Source organism: Melospiza melodia, chromosome 19, assembly GCF_035770615.1.
Source record: "Melospiza melodia melodia isolate bMelMel2 chromosome 19, bMelMel2.pri, whole genome shotgun sequence".
In the NCBI taxonomy this organism is placed as follows: domain Eukaryota; kingdom Metazoa; phylum Chordata; class Aves; order Passeriformes; family Passerellidae; genus Melospiza; species Melospiza melodia.
Window position 1 is genome coordinate 10680309 of NC_086212.1, and position 22188 is coordinate 10702496.

At 40.6% G+C, this 22188-nt stretch overlaps 1 protein-coding gene across 4 annotated transcripts in view; it reads left to right on the forward strand.

Moving 5' to 3' along the window:
- DIDO1 (death inducer-obliterator 1) overlaps positions 1-22188 on the forward strand; it is a 47376-nt gene that overhangs the window by 3421 nt on the left and 21767 nt on the right. For 3 of the 4 annotated variants that reach the window (XM_063172518.1, XM_063172521.1, XM_063172519.1), the window contains exons 2-7: positions 8430-8619; positions 10333-10437; positions 10746-11649; positions 11954-12272; positions 14199-14411; positions 14906-15131. In XM_063172518.1, coding sequence (XP_063028588.1) covers positions 8535-8619; positions 10333-10437; positions 10746-11649; positions 11954-12272; positions 14199-14411; positions 14906-15131 — 1852 coding nt within the window. In that variant the 5' untranslated portion in view covers positions 8430-8534. Of the gene's footprint in view, positions 1-8429; positions 8620-10332; positions 10438-10745; positions 11650-11953; positions 12273-14198; positions 14412-14905; positions 15445-15544; positions 20478-22188 lie in introns of those variants that run through there. The other variant, XR_010030078.1, reaches the window with a different exon arrangement.

A 22188-nucleotide genomic window follows, 5' to 3' on the forward strand; every position in this document is an offset into this window, starting at 1 on the left:
CCCTGGCAGTGTTTGTAATTGATACTTCTGTTGACTAAACTTTCAACCATGACTTGTAAAATTGGCTTTTGCTGGAGCCTTTAGAAGGTTTCTTGGTAAGAGATGATCATGCTTGGGCTTTTAATCTAAACATTTGACCACCTAAAATTGTGTTTATTACTTCTTAATCTGTATAAAAGGAAAAAAAAAAAAAAAAAAACAGTAGATCTCTCTACACTGCTTTGGTTCTGCTCACAGCTTTCCCTCATGGGCAAAATCTGTTTGTTGCTCATACTGTTCAGACCTTGAAAGCAGAAGTAAACCTGACCCAAACCCTCAGATTTTTGGGGGCTAAATTTTCATTGTTAGGGTGACTATGGGATTATCTTACTCAGAAGAATGTGACTAAAGGCTTCAGAAGATGTTGTAGGAGTAGTGAAATGCCAAATGTCAGTCTGTTACCAAGTCAGTATCTGCCCAGGCTTCCCATGGAGCTCTGCCTAGAAAATAAAAATGACATCTATGTAATACTTTACTTCCCTCTTTATATTAATGTTTCCATAAATGCCAGAAGCACTACAGGCAATATGAATTTTGTTTCCCAAACTGTTATGGGCTTACAGCTTGCAGGGTGTGCACAGTGCAAGTGCCTTGTGTTAGGGGTTACTGCAGTTTGTCAGTGCTGTTGTCACAGTTCTGTCCCCAGCTGCTGACACAGAGCTGAGCTGGCAAAGCCTCTCCTGCCTACACACCTACCTACATTTGCCAGTGTAACTTCTTCTCCCAAGGAATTTGAGCTTTCCAAGTATTTTTCCCCCCTGAGATGAGCTCTTCCCTGCTTGCAGGGCCCTGTGATAGAGCTGGGTTCTGTGTGCAGCTGCACTGAGCCCACTGCCCAGGGTGGTGCTCAGTGCCCCACCCTGCAGACACAGACAGGTAAAGGTGCAGTTTTGCAGATCTGATTACAGCAGTGAGAGGCACTCGAGCCAGCACAGCTCTGTTGATTAGGGGTTGTAGCCCTTAACGTTCCTGACTTGTGCGATTGTGACAGGCAACATCTGTAGTAAAGATAGGATCTGTTACTAAATTAAATCTTCGTGTTTGCCAGATATCTGATGGGCCTGCTGCTAAAGTGCCTTGAGTATTTCTATGAGAAATTGCTGTTCAGCTGAATTTAACTGTGAGAACTTCAATCTGGCTCGAAGAAGCTCTTTTTGCTGCTTGCCCAGAGTAAAGTGCCTGTAATGCCTGGTGCCATTGTCATTCTGTGCATGACCTGCCCAGCAGTCCATCCCTTCTTCCCTTGACTGCTCAGGTCCTGTGTGCTGCAATCTCAAGTAAGAGGATTTTAACCTGAAAGACATCACAATAAACCTCAGTGTGTGTGTGTGTTTTGCTTGGCACAAACCAGGTTGCTGCTCTGGGGTTTTGCTTGCTGCAGTTCTGTTGTACTGTGGAGTCCCTCGTTGTCTTTGCTCCCTGTCTGCTGCTGTGCCCACTGTGTGTGTGCTGCTAATCTGATAATCTGCTCTGCACACACTGAAATTCCTCACTTCCAGGAGCTCCCACATCCCCTACAAACGTGCAGGACTGCTGTCCTGTGAGCACAGGTTTCCATCCTGTGAGGCTTGTGTAAGGTAAGTGAGCAGCCTGACAGAAACCATGAAAAGCCTGAAGGTATTCAGTTTCAGACCCAGCAGAGAGGGTTTATAATGTGTGACTAAAGACATTTTAATATGGAAAGGTTAATGTCTTTATTATTTCAAGTACAGAGACCAAATGAGTGTATCTTGTTATTAAGGGAAGCCATTTCTTCTTGGAATTAATCAATTTCCTTGTATTTTAAAGCTGTTAAATTGGTTTGCTCTAAAGTTTATTTTAAAGTTAAACTCTTCATTATTTTCTGTTTTGGAAAGTATTGATCTTGTGAAATTTATAAATGCATTAAGTCTCATTTTTCATAATAGAAAAATCTAGAAGGCGATTGAAAACTTGTTTCTGCATCTTTGAAAATGTCAAAAAAGTAGTTAATGTTTGTTTACCTTTTAAATCTCATTAGTTGATTGTCAGCAGCACTGTGTGTTGGTATGTGGTGTCATGTGAATGTGCACTTAACAGGCTTTCCTGTACCAAGGCAGGATGAGCGTTCATACCATGAATGTTTGAAAGAATTTTTCAGCACCAAACATAAAAAGGCAGAAAGTCTGCAGTCCACAGAGCTCCACTGAAATGTCCTAGAACCCCTCTGTAATGGGAGGTGAGGGCACAAGCAGCAGGTATGAGTAGACTCAGGTATGGTGTGAGACATCTGTAGGTGTCCATGGTGCCATCCCTGACAAATTATTACCCTGCCATGCTCTGTGCATCAGAGATTGAGATACTGTCCTGATACTAAAAGCCTCCTTAAAACTAGATCTTGGTGATATTTTGTCTTAATTTGGCTGTAAAAAGCTGCTCCTATTGGCCTGGAATAATTACTGCTTCCTGTGGTGTTAAAGAAGAGCACAGGTTCCTCAAATTAGGCTGGGTTCTTCCTGAGGAGCATGGCTGTTACTGCTCAGTCTACATCTTGCCAATGTAAAAGCTTGTTAAATTTTTTTAATGGAGTAATACATTGATTCTAGAATAGGAAGAAATGAACTGCCACTTTTAAGTTGTTAGCATTGTAGGTAGAGGTGGCTTAGTTTGTAATCTAGGAATTCATTTAGTGTGTTTAATGATAGCCAGCAAAGCACTTAGAGGTAAGTGTTACAGGGTTTGTAGTGTTATTTCTATTTTGTTTTATTCTCTTAGGTCTAACTATAAGCATTGAAATGCTGTCATTTTATACAAACTTGATTTTTAACATGATATTTCAAATGTAAACTTCTGGCATAAAATTGTTGTGTTTGCCAGGAACGTCTGGACTTTTGACCTTGAGCTGCAGCTTGGCTGTAGCAGTCAAGCAGTGCTATAGTAACTTATTTGGAGTGCAGGGGAGGAGTTAGGGCCGCAGTTTTCCTGTCTCACAATATCCAGACTTAAGCCTTAGGCCTGTTACCTCTCATTCTTCAGCTCCCAGTGCCTCTCTTTGTCACAAGCTCCATCTCACAACTGTTTGGAAGAAGTTTCCCTTCCTTCATAAGACACTTTAATTAGCAAGCTGTGGATATGTTTTACATGAAAATATAAGACAAGCTATACTGTGGCATCTGATTTTTCTGTTGCTTTCCATGCTATTAAAGTCTCTGTCCTTGCTTCTTTCATGGCTGAGCAGGTAGAGGGAGCATCTCCAGAGCCAGGGCAGAACCTGTCCCTGCTGTTCTTGGGGGTCACTGAGTTGCACTTTTGTCCCTGCTCTCACTGGAGCTGCTTGTTCCTGTACAGAGTAGGTGATGCCCTACTGGCATCCATAGGGCTGCTTTGGTAGTGCTTGGTGATGCAAGAGATTCATTTTGCTGCTGCTTAGCAGAAAGTGCAGATTTCCCAGCTGTCATCTTTGCCAAAAAGGGATGGAGGATAATTTTCAATGGGATCAGTCTTCCAAGTAGGAGTGCATCAGCTGAGCCATGCCAAAATTTATTTGCATCAGAAATGAAATCCTTATGAGTTCTCACACTGTTTTGGTTTTGCTCATGTGATTATATTTGCTGATTAGGACGTTTTAGCACTTAAAAGAGGTTATCATAGGCCAAGCCCAGTAAGTCTTTCACAGAAGATAGTGGAAATTGTTACATCATTCTGAAAAGGATGTTTTCTGCCCTGTTTGTAACATCTTGTGGTTTATTTGACATTTATCAAACCTGACTGGGATATCATTGTTTCAGCCAAGTGCTTTGCATATGAAGCAAATTCTGAAGAAACCTGTAGAAAAATACATCTAAAAATCAGATATAAGTCATTCTAACTAAAGCTCATATCTTATATACTGGGACAGACTGGATTTCTGTTGGGACATGGACATGAAGTTGGTCACTGATGAATGATACCTGCTTTGAAAACCTAGCTGGTGTAAAATCATGCTTTGAATTTCTTTGCAAAGATGCAAAGAGTGTCTTCTCACCAACCCTCATGTTCAGAACCTTATACTGGCCATTGTAATTGTTGAGATTTCCATCCTGTTCTTGGGGCATGGCCATTGCATTTCCTTAATGTATCTAAAACTATAACTGGAGTTTCAGTCTTAAGCCTTTAAAAATCTAAAAGATGTAAATGTCTATCACAAGTCTTAAGTAGGAGCAAGTCTTCCTTTCAAGGATATTTGTGTAGGAGTGAGTACTTTGTGATCTTTCAAAATCACAGACATTGCTGTAGAGTTCTCAAGGCAGTAGCAGATAAGAGAATGAGCAGGTGTCAGGTATTAATTGTTTGGACTAAAGTATTTGTGCAAGGGCTGGTGTAATCCTTAATGAGGTGCCAGCTTTGGTGCAGATTACAGCAAATTGGCTGAGTGTTGAAGGGTGCTGACATCCAAGATCAGGGAATAAAATGTGGCATATTTTGCTATCTAGATGTGAGAATGAGGGAATAAAGATCACTGGTCTTTCATGCACATTCCTCTAACACTGAATAAAATCCCCAGTAAGCTGAATCTGAAGAATTTATCCTGACTATGGACAGACTTTTTTTGTACGTAAATCCTCAGACAAACAAGAAATAAAGTTACTTTTTTGGGGGATAGGTTTAGTTCTGTTAAAGGTTTTATTACTAGGCTTCCTTTCAAGATAATTTTTTAGAGTGAAGTCTTCCCAGTTACCTGAAGCACGGAGTTCTTAATGCAGTTAAAATAATCAGCTCCAGTAAAGACAAAACCTTTATGCACTCAGAGGACCCATTGAGCTCTTATCTCTTCCTCGGGGAAATAAGAAAAAAATAAAAGTGGAAATTCCCATCTGAATGCATATTTGTTATAATTTATTGAATCATTCTTTATCTAGAAAAACAAATACAAAAAGATGGGCAAGTGTTGATGTTCTTGAACAACTTTGCTCTGTCACCTCGGATGAAGATGTTATCTTGGGCATCCTAAAAAGGGTTTAATGAAGTCAGCAGATCCAGGTGTCCTCAGCCCATCCTGCCGTGAATATCTCAGCCATGTGTTACTGGCAGAGATAATCTCTCCTTTTCCACCTGTGATTGCTGCGAGCTGCCTCACAATGGAAGGCGGTAGATAAGAGAGAGCTTCCGGTGAGGTTTTGTCTGAATGTGAAAGGGAGATTACAAGCGGGATGTTGATGAGTGAAGGTTTCTTGGAAATTATATTAGTGTCTGTTGTGAGGTGTTGCAGTAGCAGGATTTGAAATTTGGGACTCTTCTCAGTTTGTGATTAATTTGGCTGCTGAGTCTGCTCTGCAATGTCTTCAGTCTGTTTATTGAAAACCACAAGGGTTTGCAGTGGTTGGAGAATCCACAGCTGCTGAATGTGAGCGCTGGCCTCTGCACTTGCAGCCCTGTGATTTCGAGTTTGTTACTGCTTGAGGATAGTTGACCAAATTGAAACTAAAAGCTTGTGACAGTGAGGAAGAAACTAAATAAATGTTTCCTTGACTGGACCTTCTTTCTTGAGATACTGTGCATCAGCTTTATGCTCCACTTCCATTTAAGTGACTGTTCTGTTTCACTGGAATGCTCGTGATACTGCAACAACTCCTGATTTGTATTTCTGAATTCATTTATAGCTGGTCTTAAAACCTTAGACATTTTCCCACTGGAGACTGCTTCTCACAGAAACTGTGACCCTCAGCAGGAACTCAGCCTTTTGAATATAAGTCTGTTCATGTTAGCTTGCCTTTTTTCTCTCATCATTTATTGAAATTTTTAGCCTCAGTTTTTTCAGAGGAACAAAATATCCTTTCTAATATTCTGCATAATATTAGATATAGTTACCTAACATAGATAGACATGATAATGCTGATGGGAGTTGTCTACTAGGGGAAGTACAATAATTTTCAGTTTCCAGCTGGAACTTCCAATTTCAGAAATGTGATTAATACATTGTGTTAGGAGAAATAAGTAAAATTATCCTGGATGTTCAGCTCGTCTAAAACAAGATTGCCAGTTTTCTGCTTCTGTTGACATTTCTGTCAGTATCTCAGCTGCAGTTGAACACTGAACTTGAGAACAAACAGAACAAAATGAACAAAAAGTTCCACTGAATCTGGAGGAGAAAGAGGTATTTGGAGATTCCAAAGTTGCCATATGTTCTAGTAAATATTTTCGCAGGCAGTTTGTAGAACATTTGCTTAGAAGTGCAAAGTATAGTTGTGAGTTAGGCTTCATCCTTTTGTGTTTTGGTAATACTTGATTTTTCAGCTTCTTTTAGGCAATTAAGTTTAGTCTATATTAAGATGCAGTTCTGCAAGAGCAGGTTCATGTAAAGTAAGTGTGAAACTTCCTCTTTTTCATGAAAAATATTTTGAACCACATGGGAAAGGAAAAAGTGCAGATACTAAGCAATAATAAGAAACAACCAGGCATTTTACAGCAAACATATGGGATCTGTAACTTCAGTGTTTAAGTGCACTGTACATTTATCTCGCTCAAATTTGGAATTATTTCAAAATTAGAGTTCCGTTACATTTTTTCCTGTAGGTAATGGTGATAATGTAAGTAATAGCAATTAGATTGATTCTGACATAGAATCTTTATTTTCAGCTATCACAGGTGTTACTGCTGCTCTCTGTCAGATCAGAGCTGGAGCCTGTGCAGCTGAGGCACTGGGTGGGCAGTGAGTGACCCTGGAAAATGCACTTTGTGTTCAACCAGCTGTGCCTCCTAAGAGTTGATGCTGGTTCTGAGTTTGGAATGTTGTGGTGATACTCAAACATCATTTGAAGAGCAGGTTGCACACAGGGCCTTGAATGCCCAGGTGCAGCACTGTGAGCACAGCCCTGCACACAGTTCCTTCCTCAGGGTAAATACCCAAACAGGAGGTACCTTTTGTGTGTGCTACAGACTTAGTTTGTTTCATAGTTTAATACTGAGTTAAATGAAGTGATTAGCTGACTTGCCTCTCCCTTTAGGTATATCACTTAGAAATTGAGTGATGTGTGATCAGTTGGAGATTCTGAACAGGGACATTGAAAGGTTCTTACAGAACTACACCATGGAAGGAGGCACTTAAAACTCAGTGACAGAGTCCCTGGATACAATCCCCGATTCAGGCAGTGGAGCAAAACACCTATTAGAGCAGGTATTCAGAGCCATGAGATAGAGCACCAGGGCTTTTATAATTAGTGTGTTCTGTTCTTTTTTGCTGTTTAATTTTCCTCCTGTTCTTGGAGTGGTAGTGGTTGACTGAGGCCAAGAATGTACATAATCCCATATAGAAAAGGCACAGGGGGAAGAACAAATACTGATGTGAATCTAGCTCTATACTCCAGTTAGTACAATTAGTATTGTTTTTACTAATTCTGTTCTGCCACAGTCATGCAAATCTTGAGGTTTATAGTTAATGAAATAAAGTGGTGAAAATTGCATTTGGGGAAGGTTTTGTCTTTTCCCCATTCCTTATTTTTCGGGACAATGACATTGGAGAGCACCTAGAGATGATGATTGCTGAGGAAGTTTTGGAAGAGCACAGATGCTCTAGGAGTTGGGGCTTCAGAGATTTGTAAAAAAAAGGTATTGTTTAAAAATCAAAGTTAGACTATGTATTGGTGTGTCTGAGGGATTATCTTACTTTAAAATTTGTATGTCTCCTCACCTGAAGTATTAATAACTGATTTTTGTTCCTTTCAGAGAATTATTGTTTTAGTTAGGTCCTACACCTGCTGTGGCAGTTTCCTGCATCTTCCATTGCAGGGTGCTGACTCACAGGGTCTGTGTTTGGTTTCATTTTTTATTCTTCACTAACTGATGTCATAGTCCAGTTCATCCTGTCTGACTGGTCCTCCTTTAACTCCCAAATTCTTTTCCAGTGCTCTTGTATTCTGGTAGGCTGCTTTGAATTAGTGAAGGCATTGCCTGCTGATGATCAAACTCAGGCACTCAGAGCTGCAATGTCTCCTGGATTGAAATTTTGTGTAAATCACTAAATCTGCCCTATTGTAAGCTGGGCTGCGCTAATGGAATTTAAAAGCATTTCTGTATTTTCACTGACTGCACTTAGTAAATTCCACTCCCAGGATGCTTTTAAATGCTGCACATGGACTAAATTCTTCATTACAGTTTTGTTGCTGTTCTGGAAATCTTAATTGAATCTAAATGAATGAATGAGAGTGCAATCATCTTTTGTATTTCTTTCAAAGATATTGGCTGTTGGTAACTGGGGATGTGGTATTGCTTAATTTTGACTTTTTTTTTTCCAGTTCCAGTGTATTTCTGAAAGTGCAAAACTGTCAAGAAGACAAAATAATGTCGTTTGCTTTATAGTGTAATAGAAGCAAAACAATTCCTAATTTAGTTAAACAACAGTAAGATATGTTTATAAGTATATTGATGCCTTATTTTGTCCCTTTGTTGTTTTCCAGGAGCCAGCAGGAAAAGGAGGATTGATATAATTTGGACCTGCTGACAACTCAGAGATCCAGTGTGGCACTTGTGAGTCAGGAAATTCAGCATGTGCTGGCTGGAGGATGCTGAATGATTCTGATCCTGTGCTGCCCTCCTCTGGCTCAGCCCTTCAAGGAGAAACCATTGAAGCCTCTGATGCTGTGTCAGGTACAGAGGACATTGGAGAGCCTTCTTAGTTATTTACATTTTAGCTGAAATTTCTATCTCAGAATTTGGGTAACCTCTGCTTCTAGGTTTGAATGTTTCTTCATGTTCCAGAGTCAACAAAGATGTAAACTTTAAATATTTTGACTTACTCCCTTAATTATATTGTGACATTTTTAGTACAAATATAATTTTAGTGCTGCTAAAAAAAAGTTTAAAATTTATCATTAGTGTTTTTTTAATGGGGGCACTTAAAGGAATTTCATATTGGATTGAGACAGTTTGAGCTCTTTGCCTGTGTACTGCAGGCTTAAAATTAACTTTTTATTCTGTGTGTAATGTTAAAAGTAATCAGTTACTATTTAAATTATTGTTCTGACGTCGGCTGCTTTTCCAGTGACATTTATAGTATTCACAGTTACAACTGAAGTGTGAATTTTTTCAACATATCTGCATAGATTTTTGTTTCCATAGCACTGCCCCTTAATGTTTCTGTTCCAGCAGTGTTAAATGTAACACTGAAAGCAGAGGATTTGCAGAGGAGGGATTGTGTTAAGACAGAACAGTGATGGAAGTGATGCAGTATATGAAATAAGGAGGCATTTATTCCCAGTGAACACTGGAAAACTGGGAAAAGCTTGCTGAAGGGTCTCTGAAAACTTGTATCTCTGTTATGTACGTCTGTTAACAGCAGTGAAGAATCAGATGCTTTTATCTAGGAATTCTGCTCATGTTCCCTTTTGGTGTAGCTTTGCAGTTCCTCAGCCAGGGATACACATATCCAGAAACATCCTTGGGTAGAGTTGGGGTGTGCCCTTTGTTTTCAAATAACTTTCTGTTTATCCTGTTCTTTAAGGTGCAGTTACTCCTGCACCTTCCAGTCCCCTGGGAGCAGTGTCACTGCAGTGGCTGCAGAGCAGTGTCTGTGCCCTTAGCAGCACTTCCAGGGCATGCAGCTCATTGGAAATATATCAACTTTAATACTTGTTATTAAATTAATAATACTAAAAAAATATTTTCAATAATTTGAATAGACTAGGTTATTCTCAAATTTATCAAAATGTAGATCCTACATTTATTTCTGTCATTTGCTTCTGCCTTCTCAAATAACAGTCTTCTAATAAGCTGGGAAAGTCTTATGAGAAAATAGATCTGGTTGTCAGCACAGATTTTCTTTTTTTTGTGGCTGAGTCTGTCACAGTTGGAAGTTCTTTGCTGAATCAGGGATTTTTTTGGGGGTCATTCTGGTAGATCATGTAGGCTGAAAACATTTTTGTAAACAACCATGTGAAGGACCAACCTTTCCTACATTTCATTCCACACAGAAGTGAGTGGAACTGCTGTCAAGTTTTTTGCCCAGACAAACCCCAGGGTAGATTCATACCATGAAGGAGTTTGTTTGGTGGGGTTTTTTTGGTGTTTTTTTTTTGGTTTTTTTTTTTTTTTTTTTTTTTTTTGTTTTTTGTTTTTTGTTTTTTTTTTTTTTTTGGTTTGGTTTTTTTTTTTTTTTTTGAGAAATATCAGAAATCCTATGGCTACTCAATAAAATGTCAACACAGTATCCAGACCTACATGTTTAACTTAGTACTTTGAAGGAACATTTGTGCCTTCAAATACAAGTACTTGTTACAATTAATGCTGAAATAAGAATATTTACTAATTATTTGGGCTATGAATATTTTGAATGAGAATTTTGGACATTTTGTTTCTGTTCAGCATTTCAGAGTGGGAACAGTGTTGCCTGTACTATGGAACAAGCTGGAAACACAGTTCCATTAGAGTCTGAAGCTAATACTGACAACATGGAAAACAGTTCTCCTGGTAAGGGTTCTTCCTTTGCAATTGAAAATGTGCTTATTTGTGCATCATGTATGTATGTGTGTAAATGATTTGAAGTAACTCAAGAGTTTGAAACAGGAACAACTGGATTATGTTGTCACAGTGATCACTGATGTATTTAATTGCTACTGCTGTTGTATTACATTCACAAGAAAATATTGCATCTGTTTTGAGGCTTATCAAATGAAGTAGAGATACATAGATGTCACAAAGAAAACACATTGAGAAAAGGTTTTGTGAGAGCACGTAATTCATCACCACCGCTTTATTACCTCTTCCCTTGTTTTTAGCATCAGTGTTGGATGATAAAGGTGAGCAAAGCAATGAAGAGGAACAAAAGTCTGTCAAGCCAACAAGCAAAGAGTTCAGGAAAACCTGGGGGTTTCGGAGGACCACGATTGCCAAGAGGGAGTGTGCAGGAGATGCTGATGTGGACTCCAGTGAGCAGCAGCCCCAGCAGCAGCAGCAAGGCACCAACCTCAGGAGGAGCGGGCGGCAGCCCAAGCGCACAGAGAGGGTGGAGGAGTTCCTGACCACGGTGAGGCGCAGGGGCAGGAGGAGCGTTCCCACCACCCTGGAGGACTCCAGTGAAGCAGCCTCTGGGCCAGCCACTGATGCTGAAACTGCTTCTGAAGACAGTGTTGAGAGCACTCCAGATACCAAGCCTGTCACTCGGAGGATTTGCACCAGGAGTTGTAAGGAGCAGAAAAGCTCTAAAAGCAGACCCACAAAAGAGGAGGAGGAAGAAGATGAGGAGGAGGAAGAGGAAGATGCTACTTCTGATAGTGACAGCGATGGGTTAACACTAAAGGAACTGCAGAATCGGCTAAGAAAGAAACGTGTTGAGCAGAAACCTCAGCTGGTGTTGAAGGATGTGCAGAACCACCTGCGGAAAAGGAACTCAGGAAAAGATCCTGCCAAAACTGGTGATGTCACACCTGAAAAACAGGATGAGTCTGAGCTGCCTATCAAACAGGAGCCTGAGACTGCAGACAGCACTGAGATTGCGAGTCAGGTGGTTGTGTCTGAGGAGGACACTGAAGATCTTGAGGCTCAGAAGGAGGAGAAGCCTGCCCTTGGTGCAAAGGGGGCCTCAGATGAGGAACCTGAAGAACAGCCCAAAAGCAAATCCGAGTCTGAGATCTACGACCCAAATGCCCTGTACTGTATTTGTCGTCAGCCTCACAACAACAGGTAGGCAAAGGGCTCAGCTGCAGACACAGTTCCAGGACTTGGAATTTTTCTGTGATTAAAAATTCAATTAGGTGCTCATGATTACTTTTTAAATGAGCTTTTGGGTGTATTGAATTTTGGCAGGTAGTTTAGAACAAATACTTAAAAAAGGATAAACAAATACAGAAATAACCAGTGAGACAGAACTGTGCACTGGTGCTTTATTGGGGTGCTGAAGTTGTGTTGCTTGAAATATTCACTGAATGTTAATTGTCTTTTCATTTCACAGTGTTTTACTCTTCCTTGGTGGGTTGTTTTTTTTCAGGTTTATGATTTGTTGTGATAGATGTGAGGAATGGTTTCATGGTGACTGCGTGGGTATTTCTGAGGCTCGAGGGCGATTGTTGGAGAGGAATGGTGAGGACTATATCTGTCCAAACTGCACCATTCTCCAGGGACAGGATGAGCCTGTTTCAGAACTAGACCAGCAGGAAGCTAAAATGGAGCAAGGAAATGCGGATGGCACGGAATTCACAAGCATAGGAACAATTGAACAAAAATCAGTTGAGGACCAAGGAATCAAGGGTAGGATTGAAAAAGCTGCAAATCCAAGTGGGAAGAAAAAACTAAAGATATTTCAGCCTGTGAGTATTTTAATTTTCTTATTTTTCATGTTTCACTGAGTACATGGAGACAGTGACCTGTATGACTATAAATCTGCCTTGATTTTAAAGCTACACATAAGCTGAACAGCCCACCAAACACTGCTGGCTAACAGAAGTTTATCCATAATTCTATCAGTACAGGAATTAAAACTTAGTTTCAAGTGAGGGATTTAAAGGTTTTATATAGGTGTAGGAAATAGTTTGTGCTGTTCTCCCTTTTTAAATAGTTTTGGAAGTCAAACAATGATGTATTCTTTTAATAAAAATTCTGGAATGCTGTGCTGTTTTATACTATCTTTGAAATAATCTCCAATATTTTGGACATTTTCAGTGGTAGTGAAACTTTTTACTTAACGTGAAAAAACTCTGTTGGAGTTAATTCCAGCTGTGCTTCCAGTTAGTCTTTGAAGTTCTGATTTTTGTCCTGATAACCATTAGGTTATCAGCAAATAGGGAATTTCTTTACTCCGCCTTTTTAAATCTAAAAATATATGTTTGGAACTATCTCAATATTTGAAGTTGAAATTTTGTATTACAAAGTTCTATGCCCAGTTGGAAAGGTGTAGAAGCTTCTTCAGCTTAATGTACATAAACTAAAAAAAAAAACAAGTGCTCTACAGGGGTTGTCTTTGTTCTGCCTAAGGTGCTGCAGTAGTGCCAGTGCCTTGGACATTTAGAGCTGACCATGGCAGCACAGTGAGATTTATGTATAGATAGAACAGTTTAAGCTGAATATATAAATATTTACTGGTTTAAGATAAATGTGTGGAAAATAGTATTCTCAAAAATATTTTCCAATACATTTGTACACCTTTGTACACAAAGGTTTTTGAGAGTCCAGTGCTGTTGGTGTTGGCTCTGCTACTGTTATCACCAAGTGCTCTTTATCTTTTCTTCTCTGTTAAGTGTGTACATAATGGGAAAATTCCCAAATCCAGGTTTTATCAGGCTGCTGCAGATAAAGCCATGTACTGACTTTTGATTGCAGAGAAGTCAGTTGCACTATGAAAATAATATTTGTTTAACTAGAAATATTCCTGAAAAACTTACTTTTGCTAATTGCAAATGGCAAGAGGTTGTTTAGAACTACAATAGTTGTGAGTATCTTGTATCGTTTTAAAAAGTAATTTAGAAGAGAGACTAAAAGCACAGTATCCAGAGGTGAAAGCTTGGAGCCCAAAAAGCTTTCAAGTATTCTACAGTTCAACTTAATTCACTCTGTTTTCAAGGAATGTGTTATTTTCTGAATCATAACATTGGAAGAGGAAGTTCTTCATCTGTAAGACCTTGATACAAACGGAGAGTGATTTTGAATTAGAGGAAAATTCAGATTGCAGAGACAAACCTATAAATGTGTAAGCTGTAGGAGGCTATGGGAAAGTTGTGTACAAGAATCTAAGTTGGAGACTTCTAAAGTTAAAATTGGTAAAACCTACAGAGCAAGAATAATCTCTACACCTGAATATCTGAGTGCTTTCTCTTGCATGTGTGCGTGGCTGGGGACAGCAGCTGATGGGGATGGTTTAGAGACCTTGCTGTTGAGAACCCAGCTTTGCATTATTAAGGACACTTATCACATCAAGTAGAGGATCAGTAAAAGCATTTGTGTACTTAGGGGATTTGAAAATTTAGGAAACCAGCCTCCTTTATCTCAGGGCTAGCAGACCAACCATTGAAAATGCAGCACATCCTGAAAAACATGTGTTAGAGAAGTGAAATTCTTACATTTTTATGGATTGTTTGTGTTGTGTCATGAACAACTGTTGTTCTCACGTTGGCAGTTGTGCAGGTGAGAGCTGCAGAGTCTGCACATGAGCTGTGTAAGCATTTCTCCATGCTACAGAGGCTGTTCCTGCTGTTTCCCCTTTGAAGTCTGACCTGACTCCATTTCTCTCTGTATTGAAGGTGATTGAAGCTCCTGGTGCTTCCAAGTGCATCGGCCCCGGCTGTTTCAACGTGGCCCAGCCTGACTCGGTGTACTGCAGCAACGACTGCATCCTCAAGCACGCTGCAGCCACCATGAAGATCTTGAGTTCTGGCAAGGATGCAAAACCAAAACCTAAAGAGAAGATCAAACCAAAATCTGAAAAGCCTGGCATACCAAAACCTCAGCAGCAGGTAAGTTTGTGTTCATGATCTAGAGCAGTTGCCCTGGAGCACTGTGCCTTATTTCTGTCCTCTGCTTTTTGACTTAAATAAAACTGCTGAGTTCTGCATTGAAGAGGAGCTTTCTATTACTTTTTTTGTTGTTATTCTCTTGCCTTTTCCTGTGGTAAGGACAATAAAATACTTTCATTTAAAAAAAAATCTTAATAATTGCCTCTAGATGGAGATAGTACTTTCTTAAAAGTCGTTGCCATCTAGACAACCCTTGCAAGGAACTATTTCAAGTAATTACATATTTTTATTTTACTTTAAGGCAAATTAATTTTGGCTTCTTAACTTCAAATTACTGGGTTTGCAGTAATCAAATAATTTAAAATGGTACACTATAAAAGTAAGGAATTTACTATAAAAGAAACTGGTGTGTGTGTGTGTAACGCTTTCTGCTTGTTTGTGAAATGCAATATATTTGATAATTATTAGTAATCAAGCTACTTTGAATTATCCAGGTGGGCATCAAACCAGTTTCAAACCAAAAGAGACAGCTCCCTGAGAAAAGAGAGGTGAATGTGAAGAAGACTGTTGTGAGCACAGCCAAGACTGAGGCAAACAGCCAAGCTCCTGCTCGAGAGCCAGCAGCAGAACCCATCACGCCGTCCTGGGCCAGCGATCATAATTACAATGCTGTAAAGCCTGAAAGGACTGCTGCCATTTCACCTGCACTGTTGTTCAAATGTATGTATGGCTTAGGGATATTCCTGAGTAATCATATTTTCTTTGAATACCCATCCATTCTTGGCTCTGCAAAACTAGGGAGTTTAGGATTTGGGGGTTTTTTCTTACTGTGGCACCAAGCTACTTTTCTCCACCTTCAAAGATTCACACAGATACACACAAATGAGAGACACTTTTAGGAGTTTCATATGTATCATATGACAGTTGTATGATTAAGAGCCTGTTGATCTACCCAGCTGATTTCTGGATGAAAACTTCATGGTTAAGCTTGAAATCTTTCCCATAAAGAAAGTGTCTATTTCTAATCTAGAAGGTAAGTATTGAGACATTTGTGTTTTTACAAAAAGGTTGTGCAGTGTGCACTGTGAATCAGCAATTGCCTGTACTAATTTAATTGTATTTTTGTAATTTAGATTTGGCACCTGTCTCTCAGGTCTTGCATTTTCAGTGCCTGGTGCAAAGAGTGAAATCTTCAACGTGGTATCCAACGATACTTGACACCTCTGCAAACAGCTTTTAACTGTCAAGTATTCTCCTGCTGCTTTTCTTTCTTACATGAAATAACTTAAGGACCATCCTTTACTTGTATGCTGGGGTGGGAGGCAGAATTCTTGTTATCTTTATTTTCTTTTTTTTCCCTTTCTCTGTTCATATTCCACACATTATCCACACACAAAAGAGCACATCTCAACTGGATGTTGGGCAGAGCTACTGCCTTGCATATTTTTGCAGGTTTTGAGTAGCATCCTTGTAGTTCATGCAAAGGTAAGTAAATACTGCTTTGAAGCCTGAACAAGTCTTTTTGCTTATGACATTTTTTTGACTGACTCACTCTGAGTAGTTTTATAATGCAGTTCTGGAACTTGAGATGAAATCTGACATTTCAGTTACAAAGCACGTGACCTCCTTTGAAGAGTAATGAATCAGAAATTCAGTTCTCACAGCTTTTGTAACCACACTTCAGCCAATTTACATTTTATTTTCATAAGTAAATGTAATTATTGAACACTTACACGTAAAGTAACTGATAACTTTATAAATCATATTTAAGATGAGATTTTCTAGTTAGAGCTTTTAAGCACTGAGGGAACACCAGCTGTTGCTGTTGATGAACAAGGCACATACCAGGTATATTTCAATGGTCTTTACCCACATCAGGTTAAATGGTTGTAATTTTTCTCTGTGTATTTTTGCTGCATATTAGGCCATTGACCTCTTGTATAGTAAACTCCCTTAAGATATATATTTTAATTAACTTCCATTCCTTTTAGATTATTTTAAAGAAAATTTAGCCTTTTTTGTCAGAAACAATAGTGTTTTACACATAACTAAAATTAGTGGAAAAACATAAATGAGGGCTTATTTTACATCAGAGTTTTCTGACTGTAACAGTTACAGGTGTCCATAGAACTATTTCACTTTAAATGTCCTTATTCCTTTAGGGTTTGTTTTTTTCCTAAGAGACAGGAATACAGGTTGTGAGGCAGAACCTTTGAGGGTTTTTTTAAGGGACTTTGCTCTTAAGATTTACCACACTGTAGGTTTTACAGATTTAACCACTTTGAGTAGAAAACTGGATTCATGCAGCTAAATAGTAAAATTGATTCTAAAACATTGTAAATACCAGACTTTAGCAACAAATAGGGAACAGCCTAGTTCGTGTGTTGAAGAATTCTCATATCAAATGCAAGGAAGAGCTTCAGATTTTCTTTTTTAAGGTAAGTTGCATTGATATGTGGGAGCTCTGCCATTACTAAATGCCCAGATAAATTGTGTATTTGTGAAAAAATGTGCCCTGCTTTTCAGTGGATAGGTTTGAGCTGTAATCTTCCTGAGGAGCTGCCAGTGCACCATCTGCAAAACTACTCTACCAGATTTTATTTCTCTAAGAAATCTTTATATGCTATTCAAAACCTAAGAGTTACAGCATTAGGGAAATTCATGAGAGTCGTCTCACTTCACTTCAGGTACCTTAAGAGTGAGAAGTCTCTTAAGTCTGAGCTAGTCTGTCAAGGAAGACATGTTTATTGGACCAAACATAGTCTGGTTTAGGTGTAAATCTTAAAACCAAGCAAATCCCAGATTAGGAATCTGTATTTCTGAACATTGATAATGAAGGACTTGTAGTCCAGAAGAAGCAAAGGACTTCCAGATGCAGTATTTCAGAATGCTGCCCATGTTCTTCCAGAGTTTCCAGCCATGTTCACCAAATCCTTGTTTGCAACTTCAGTGCAGGAGACCTTTTAGGAATTAAGAAAACTTAACTTAACCTGATTGACATAATCACTCTCTAATACTCTTTACATCAGACAGTTTATCGTTTCAAACATAGATTTATTTTATGTATTTACTCAGTACTTGTGAGTTACAAGACTTTGTAGTTATTACATGAGATAGTTGTTTTATTAAGTAGTACCAAGAAATCAAGTCACTTTCAAAGATATACTGGGTGGTCAGAGCATATATTTGCATCTAAGCCTACCACCAGGGCCCTTCTCCCTCCCTTTTAGAAAAGGGATATTTGGTGCTCATAATGCAGAGCAGTCATATTTTTTTCCTTCTGTTACCCCATTACTTTGTGTTTCTTCACTTCCTAACTTTCCTGTGTCTTTTTGGGATATGAGTTAGGGCTGCACTTGGAAGTGACTTGGTACATCAGAACCTGGTGCCTGAAAAATTACACTCTTCCATCTTTCTGTGCCCAGTGAAAATGAGTTTGATTAATTTAAAAACAAGTGTGGGAAATACCTTGATTTGATAAATCAGTATTAAGTACAAGTACTTCTAAAGTTTCAGACAACATTTGAAGGACACATAAAAGGAAATTAGGTCTGAGTCACATTCCCTTTTAGAAGAGTTGCTTTTACTTTTGTTAGGAAAATTAGTATTAATTTAATATGCAGTGCTCAGCTCTTACATTGCATTTCAGAAGTTATCCTGGCTTCCAGATTCATACAAGTATGTGGATTGTTGAGATTTATGAACATTGTTCAGAGATCCATGTTACAACAGCAACACTTGTAAGAGACTTTTTCTGTATTTTTGCTAATAATTGTCAAGCAGAAGTTAGCAGCAAATGCAGTTTTAAAATAGAAAATTAATCCTAAAGGAGGCGAGGAGAGTAAACATTTGCAGTATCCCTGTTCTTAAACTGCCCAGTCCTAAGTATGCTAAGTGTTCATTAGTGCTTTAAAGCTTTGAAGTTCACCTGATTTATTAGACTTAAATACACAAAGTGATAATTTACTCAATTCAGGTGTTAAGAGAGTTTAAATATCTTGCCTGCTTTTCCTGAGAAAGCAGCCAAGCATGCAGGAGAGTGAGGAGGGTTTATTAGACAAAAGCTCAAAAGGAAGCTTCAAGTTTCTGTTCTTGTGGGAAAACTTCAGAATATCAAGCCCTTGTTGCACCAAATCACTGAACTTGTGTTTACATTGTAACTTGTAACTTCTGTTGACATGAACTGCAGACAGATACAATGTGAATTTATAGCAAATTATGGTCATACCTTATTTGGGACCAGTGTTTCACTAAAGAATGAGTGAGGTTTGGAAGGGGGGAGTGTTTCCTTCAGAGAAACCGTCAATGTTTGTGGTCCTGCTCCTGCTTCCCAGCAGGGAATTCCGAAGAGACAACGCTGCCACCTTCTGGAAGTAGGAGCCCTGGCTCTGGTGATGCAAATCTCCTTTTGTTACCCATTTTCAGTATTTTAATCTTTTCTGCAGCTGAACTTTTTCACACACGAAGGGATTAGGATGTGTGTGTGTAGTTACAGGTCTTGGACTGTTTGTTCCTGTACACCTCTAACAAAATAAGGAGACTTTGAGAATGGAACGCAGGGATAGTGGGATGCCCCACCAGCAGAAACTGCTGTGGGTATCAAAATGGCAGGATTATAGCATGCATAATTTATGTGTGCCTTTCCTTGTGTCTTCATTTTTTTTTTCTTTATGTAATAACAGCATGAAGACAGGAGAGAAAGAAAATAAACCACTCTGCAGAGAGCAGGAGGAATATACAGTGTACTAAAGACAGGATTTATGGCTCAGGAAGTAATAGTAATGTAGGGAGCAGTAAGTAGTGATATGAAGAGTAAAAGAGAAGGTCTTGTCTACCCAAGTGGTGCCAATTTAATGCTACTTTTGAGGCAAGATCGTGCCACCTGAAGTTGTGGCTGTTGAGTGAAGTGGATATGGATATACTGCTGTTGGTTTGGCTTAACTTAAAATAATATTTTACTGAAATTTTGCTTTTTAAGCCATAGATATGTTTGCCTGCCAGGACTGCTTGTAGGTGAACTGGATTCCTTTGGTTATGAGTGCTTCCCCACAGGAAAAACTAGGCTGTGCCAGGTTCCATACTGTTACAACTGAACTGCTGCTGGCATCTGAATTGACTCCTAGAAAGCCAAGGTGTCTTGCTTAATGCTGTGTTCTGCAATGTAGGCCCATCCTGGGAGGCAGTAAGTATTGAGTAGTACCAGGGAAGTGAAAAGAATTACTGATTTTGGTATTGTCCACTTTCTGGGACACCTGGCTGCCCTGCATGTAGGTCTGGCCTAAACATTTGAACTAGAGGAGTTTTCAGAAGGGCTGCTGACAGACCAGTAATGATCAGCACACCCAAGATGAGTCTGCCAGAAGTTCTGAAAAATTCACCTTGGAGACCTGGCTTTGGAAGGGTTGTACAGCAGAATAACCTGGCTCCAGTGCTGAACTCCTGTCGTGAGACTGGCAGGGGCTGTGCTGGCCTGGAGCTGGCACAAGACCTGAGCCCTACCTGTGGAGGGAGGCAGAACATAGTGGTGCTGAAGCCAACATCCCCTGGCACCCAGCCAGTTAAAAGGAGCAGTGGGATTCCTGGGGAGCCATTTTCATCTCCTGCCTGAGAACTCCTGGAGCTCCCTTCTCTGCTCTGCAAGGTATGTCACACCTGTGGCTGGCAGCCACGTGAAGATTTTTGCCGTCTCTTAAGTTAGGAAGGCTGGTCCCTGCTCCTGGCACGTGCCTGTCAAACACCCAGCAGCACACCTGAGGCACTTGGAGACAGCAGGCCAGCACTCCTGCCATCAGGGGTGCTTGGCTTCAGTGTGAGAACCATGGCTCAGGGGAAGGGTTGGGGGACAGAAACCTACTACAGCTTCCAGAGGCAATGTGCATATGAGGGTGGTTTATCTCATCAACACTGAAAGTGATGAAAGTTTGATTAAAAACACTCACCACCCTCTTGCTGTTTTGCTTTCTTTTGCTAATTTTACTTCAGTATTTTGAACTTGCTCACTTGACTGTGTAGCCAGTGAAAAAGTTCTTTGCTAGTCCCCAAATAAAAGGGATTTTTTTGAGGTGATCACTTGCACTTAAAATCAAGTTCGCTGCTGATTTGCTGTGTCCCATCTGTGCTGAACTTGGAACCTGAAGATGGCCTGTGCCTGCAAGGAGTGATGATGCCAATCCATGAACAGTCTGGAAAATAAGAAGCCTTTTTTTTGCCTCAGACAGTCTTTCTCTCCCTCAAGAGGGGGGTAGGAGTAAAGATGCAGTTGTCTAGTAGAGATCAGATAGATCACTACAGTATCGTGTAGATTAAAATAAAGCTCGTGTGTCAAAGCTACAGGTGTGCATCAGCACAGAGCTACAGGTTGGCTTGAACACAAATCACTGCAGGAAATGCAGGCCCTTATCTCTGAGTCTCCTGAATTAACTTTAGGGACAGGTTTACTTTGTGTGCCTAAATGTAGAGGCTTGGCACACAGGCAGGCTTAACTGCAGTGCAGATCAGAACTGATGGAGGCTTTCAAAGCGCAGCAGTGGGGCAGGCAGCGTGTGCCAGACACTAGTAGTGTTCAATAAAATTTGATTTGGTCTTGTAAGTGAAAGTAGATGGGGCAGGTAACAGTGGAAACTAACACTGAAGCCTATTTAAGAGCAGCTCAACACGTGGGAATTAGGGCTAGCACTGAGTTATTGTGAGGGAAGTGACAGCCCTGCAGCAGCAAGTGTGAGGAGAGAGCAGAGAAGCAGGCTCGGAGCTGCAGCGGTGCCGGAGCTCCTCATCTGCACAGCCGCGGGCAGCGGTGCTCGGTGCCACCAGAGGGGGCTTCGGGGCACCCAGCGGCGCCGAGCAGTGCCCGAGGCTCAGATGTCAGGCGGCCCCAGCACGGACTGGGCACAGCTGGCTCAGAACTGGTAAGTAGCTTCCCGTTGTGGAGTGCTTGGGGACTGACAGCTAAAGCACCTGCTCACCCGCGTCTTTTACTCCATTTTTTCAGTTCAGAAAGGTTTCACCTCAGAAGAACTCGTGGATTAAAGTTAGTGGCCACTGCTTGGAGCAGGGGGTTGGTTAAATTCTGCTCTGTTCAGGTTATTCCTGTCACAAGTCACACAGGTGGGGGTCATCACACTGCTGTGTCAGATGACGCCTCTTGGGACATGGGCTGAGTGGCAGTAGGAGACTGCTGAACCACACCAGTTCGGAGGCTGGGAAATCCTGCCTGTCTTCCAACAATTATCCAGAGGGGAAATCTGATTGTTAAATTCTCACCTACTGGCAAAGGGGCGAGGTGCTTCCCTCGTAGGCCAGCAGCCTGTGCTGCCCTGTGTGCCAGTGGGCTGCTCTCACCTTGCCCCGCTCGGAGCGGAGAAGCTGCAGCGCTGCGACAACGGCGCAGGGACGGCCACCGCAGCCACCTGCGGCTGAGCCCGAGGAGCCGTGGGACGCTGAGGTCACTGCCCCGGTCTGTGTGACACCCAAAACGCTGGCAGGGCAGGCCCTGCGTAGGTGACTGGCTCTGCTGGGCTGTGCACACCTGTGTTCCTGTCAGCTGGGTCAGCTTGTCGCAGGATGGAATTGCTCAGCTCTGCTCAGCCTTTACACTGGCTGTGTAAATACTTTCTAACTGGTGTTAATGGGTTTATTACAACTGCACTGCTGCAGCACTGTGGATTTTCTCCCCTCTAAAGGCATAAAAATCTACTTAGTACAGGTGGATCAGAAGTGGCTGTTCTCTGCTTAGATTGCACTATTAATTTTGTGGAATTTTACAGATTTATTGTTAAAT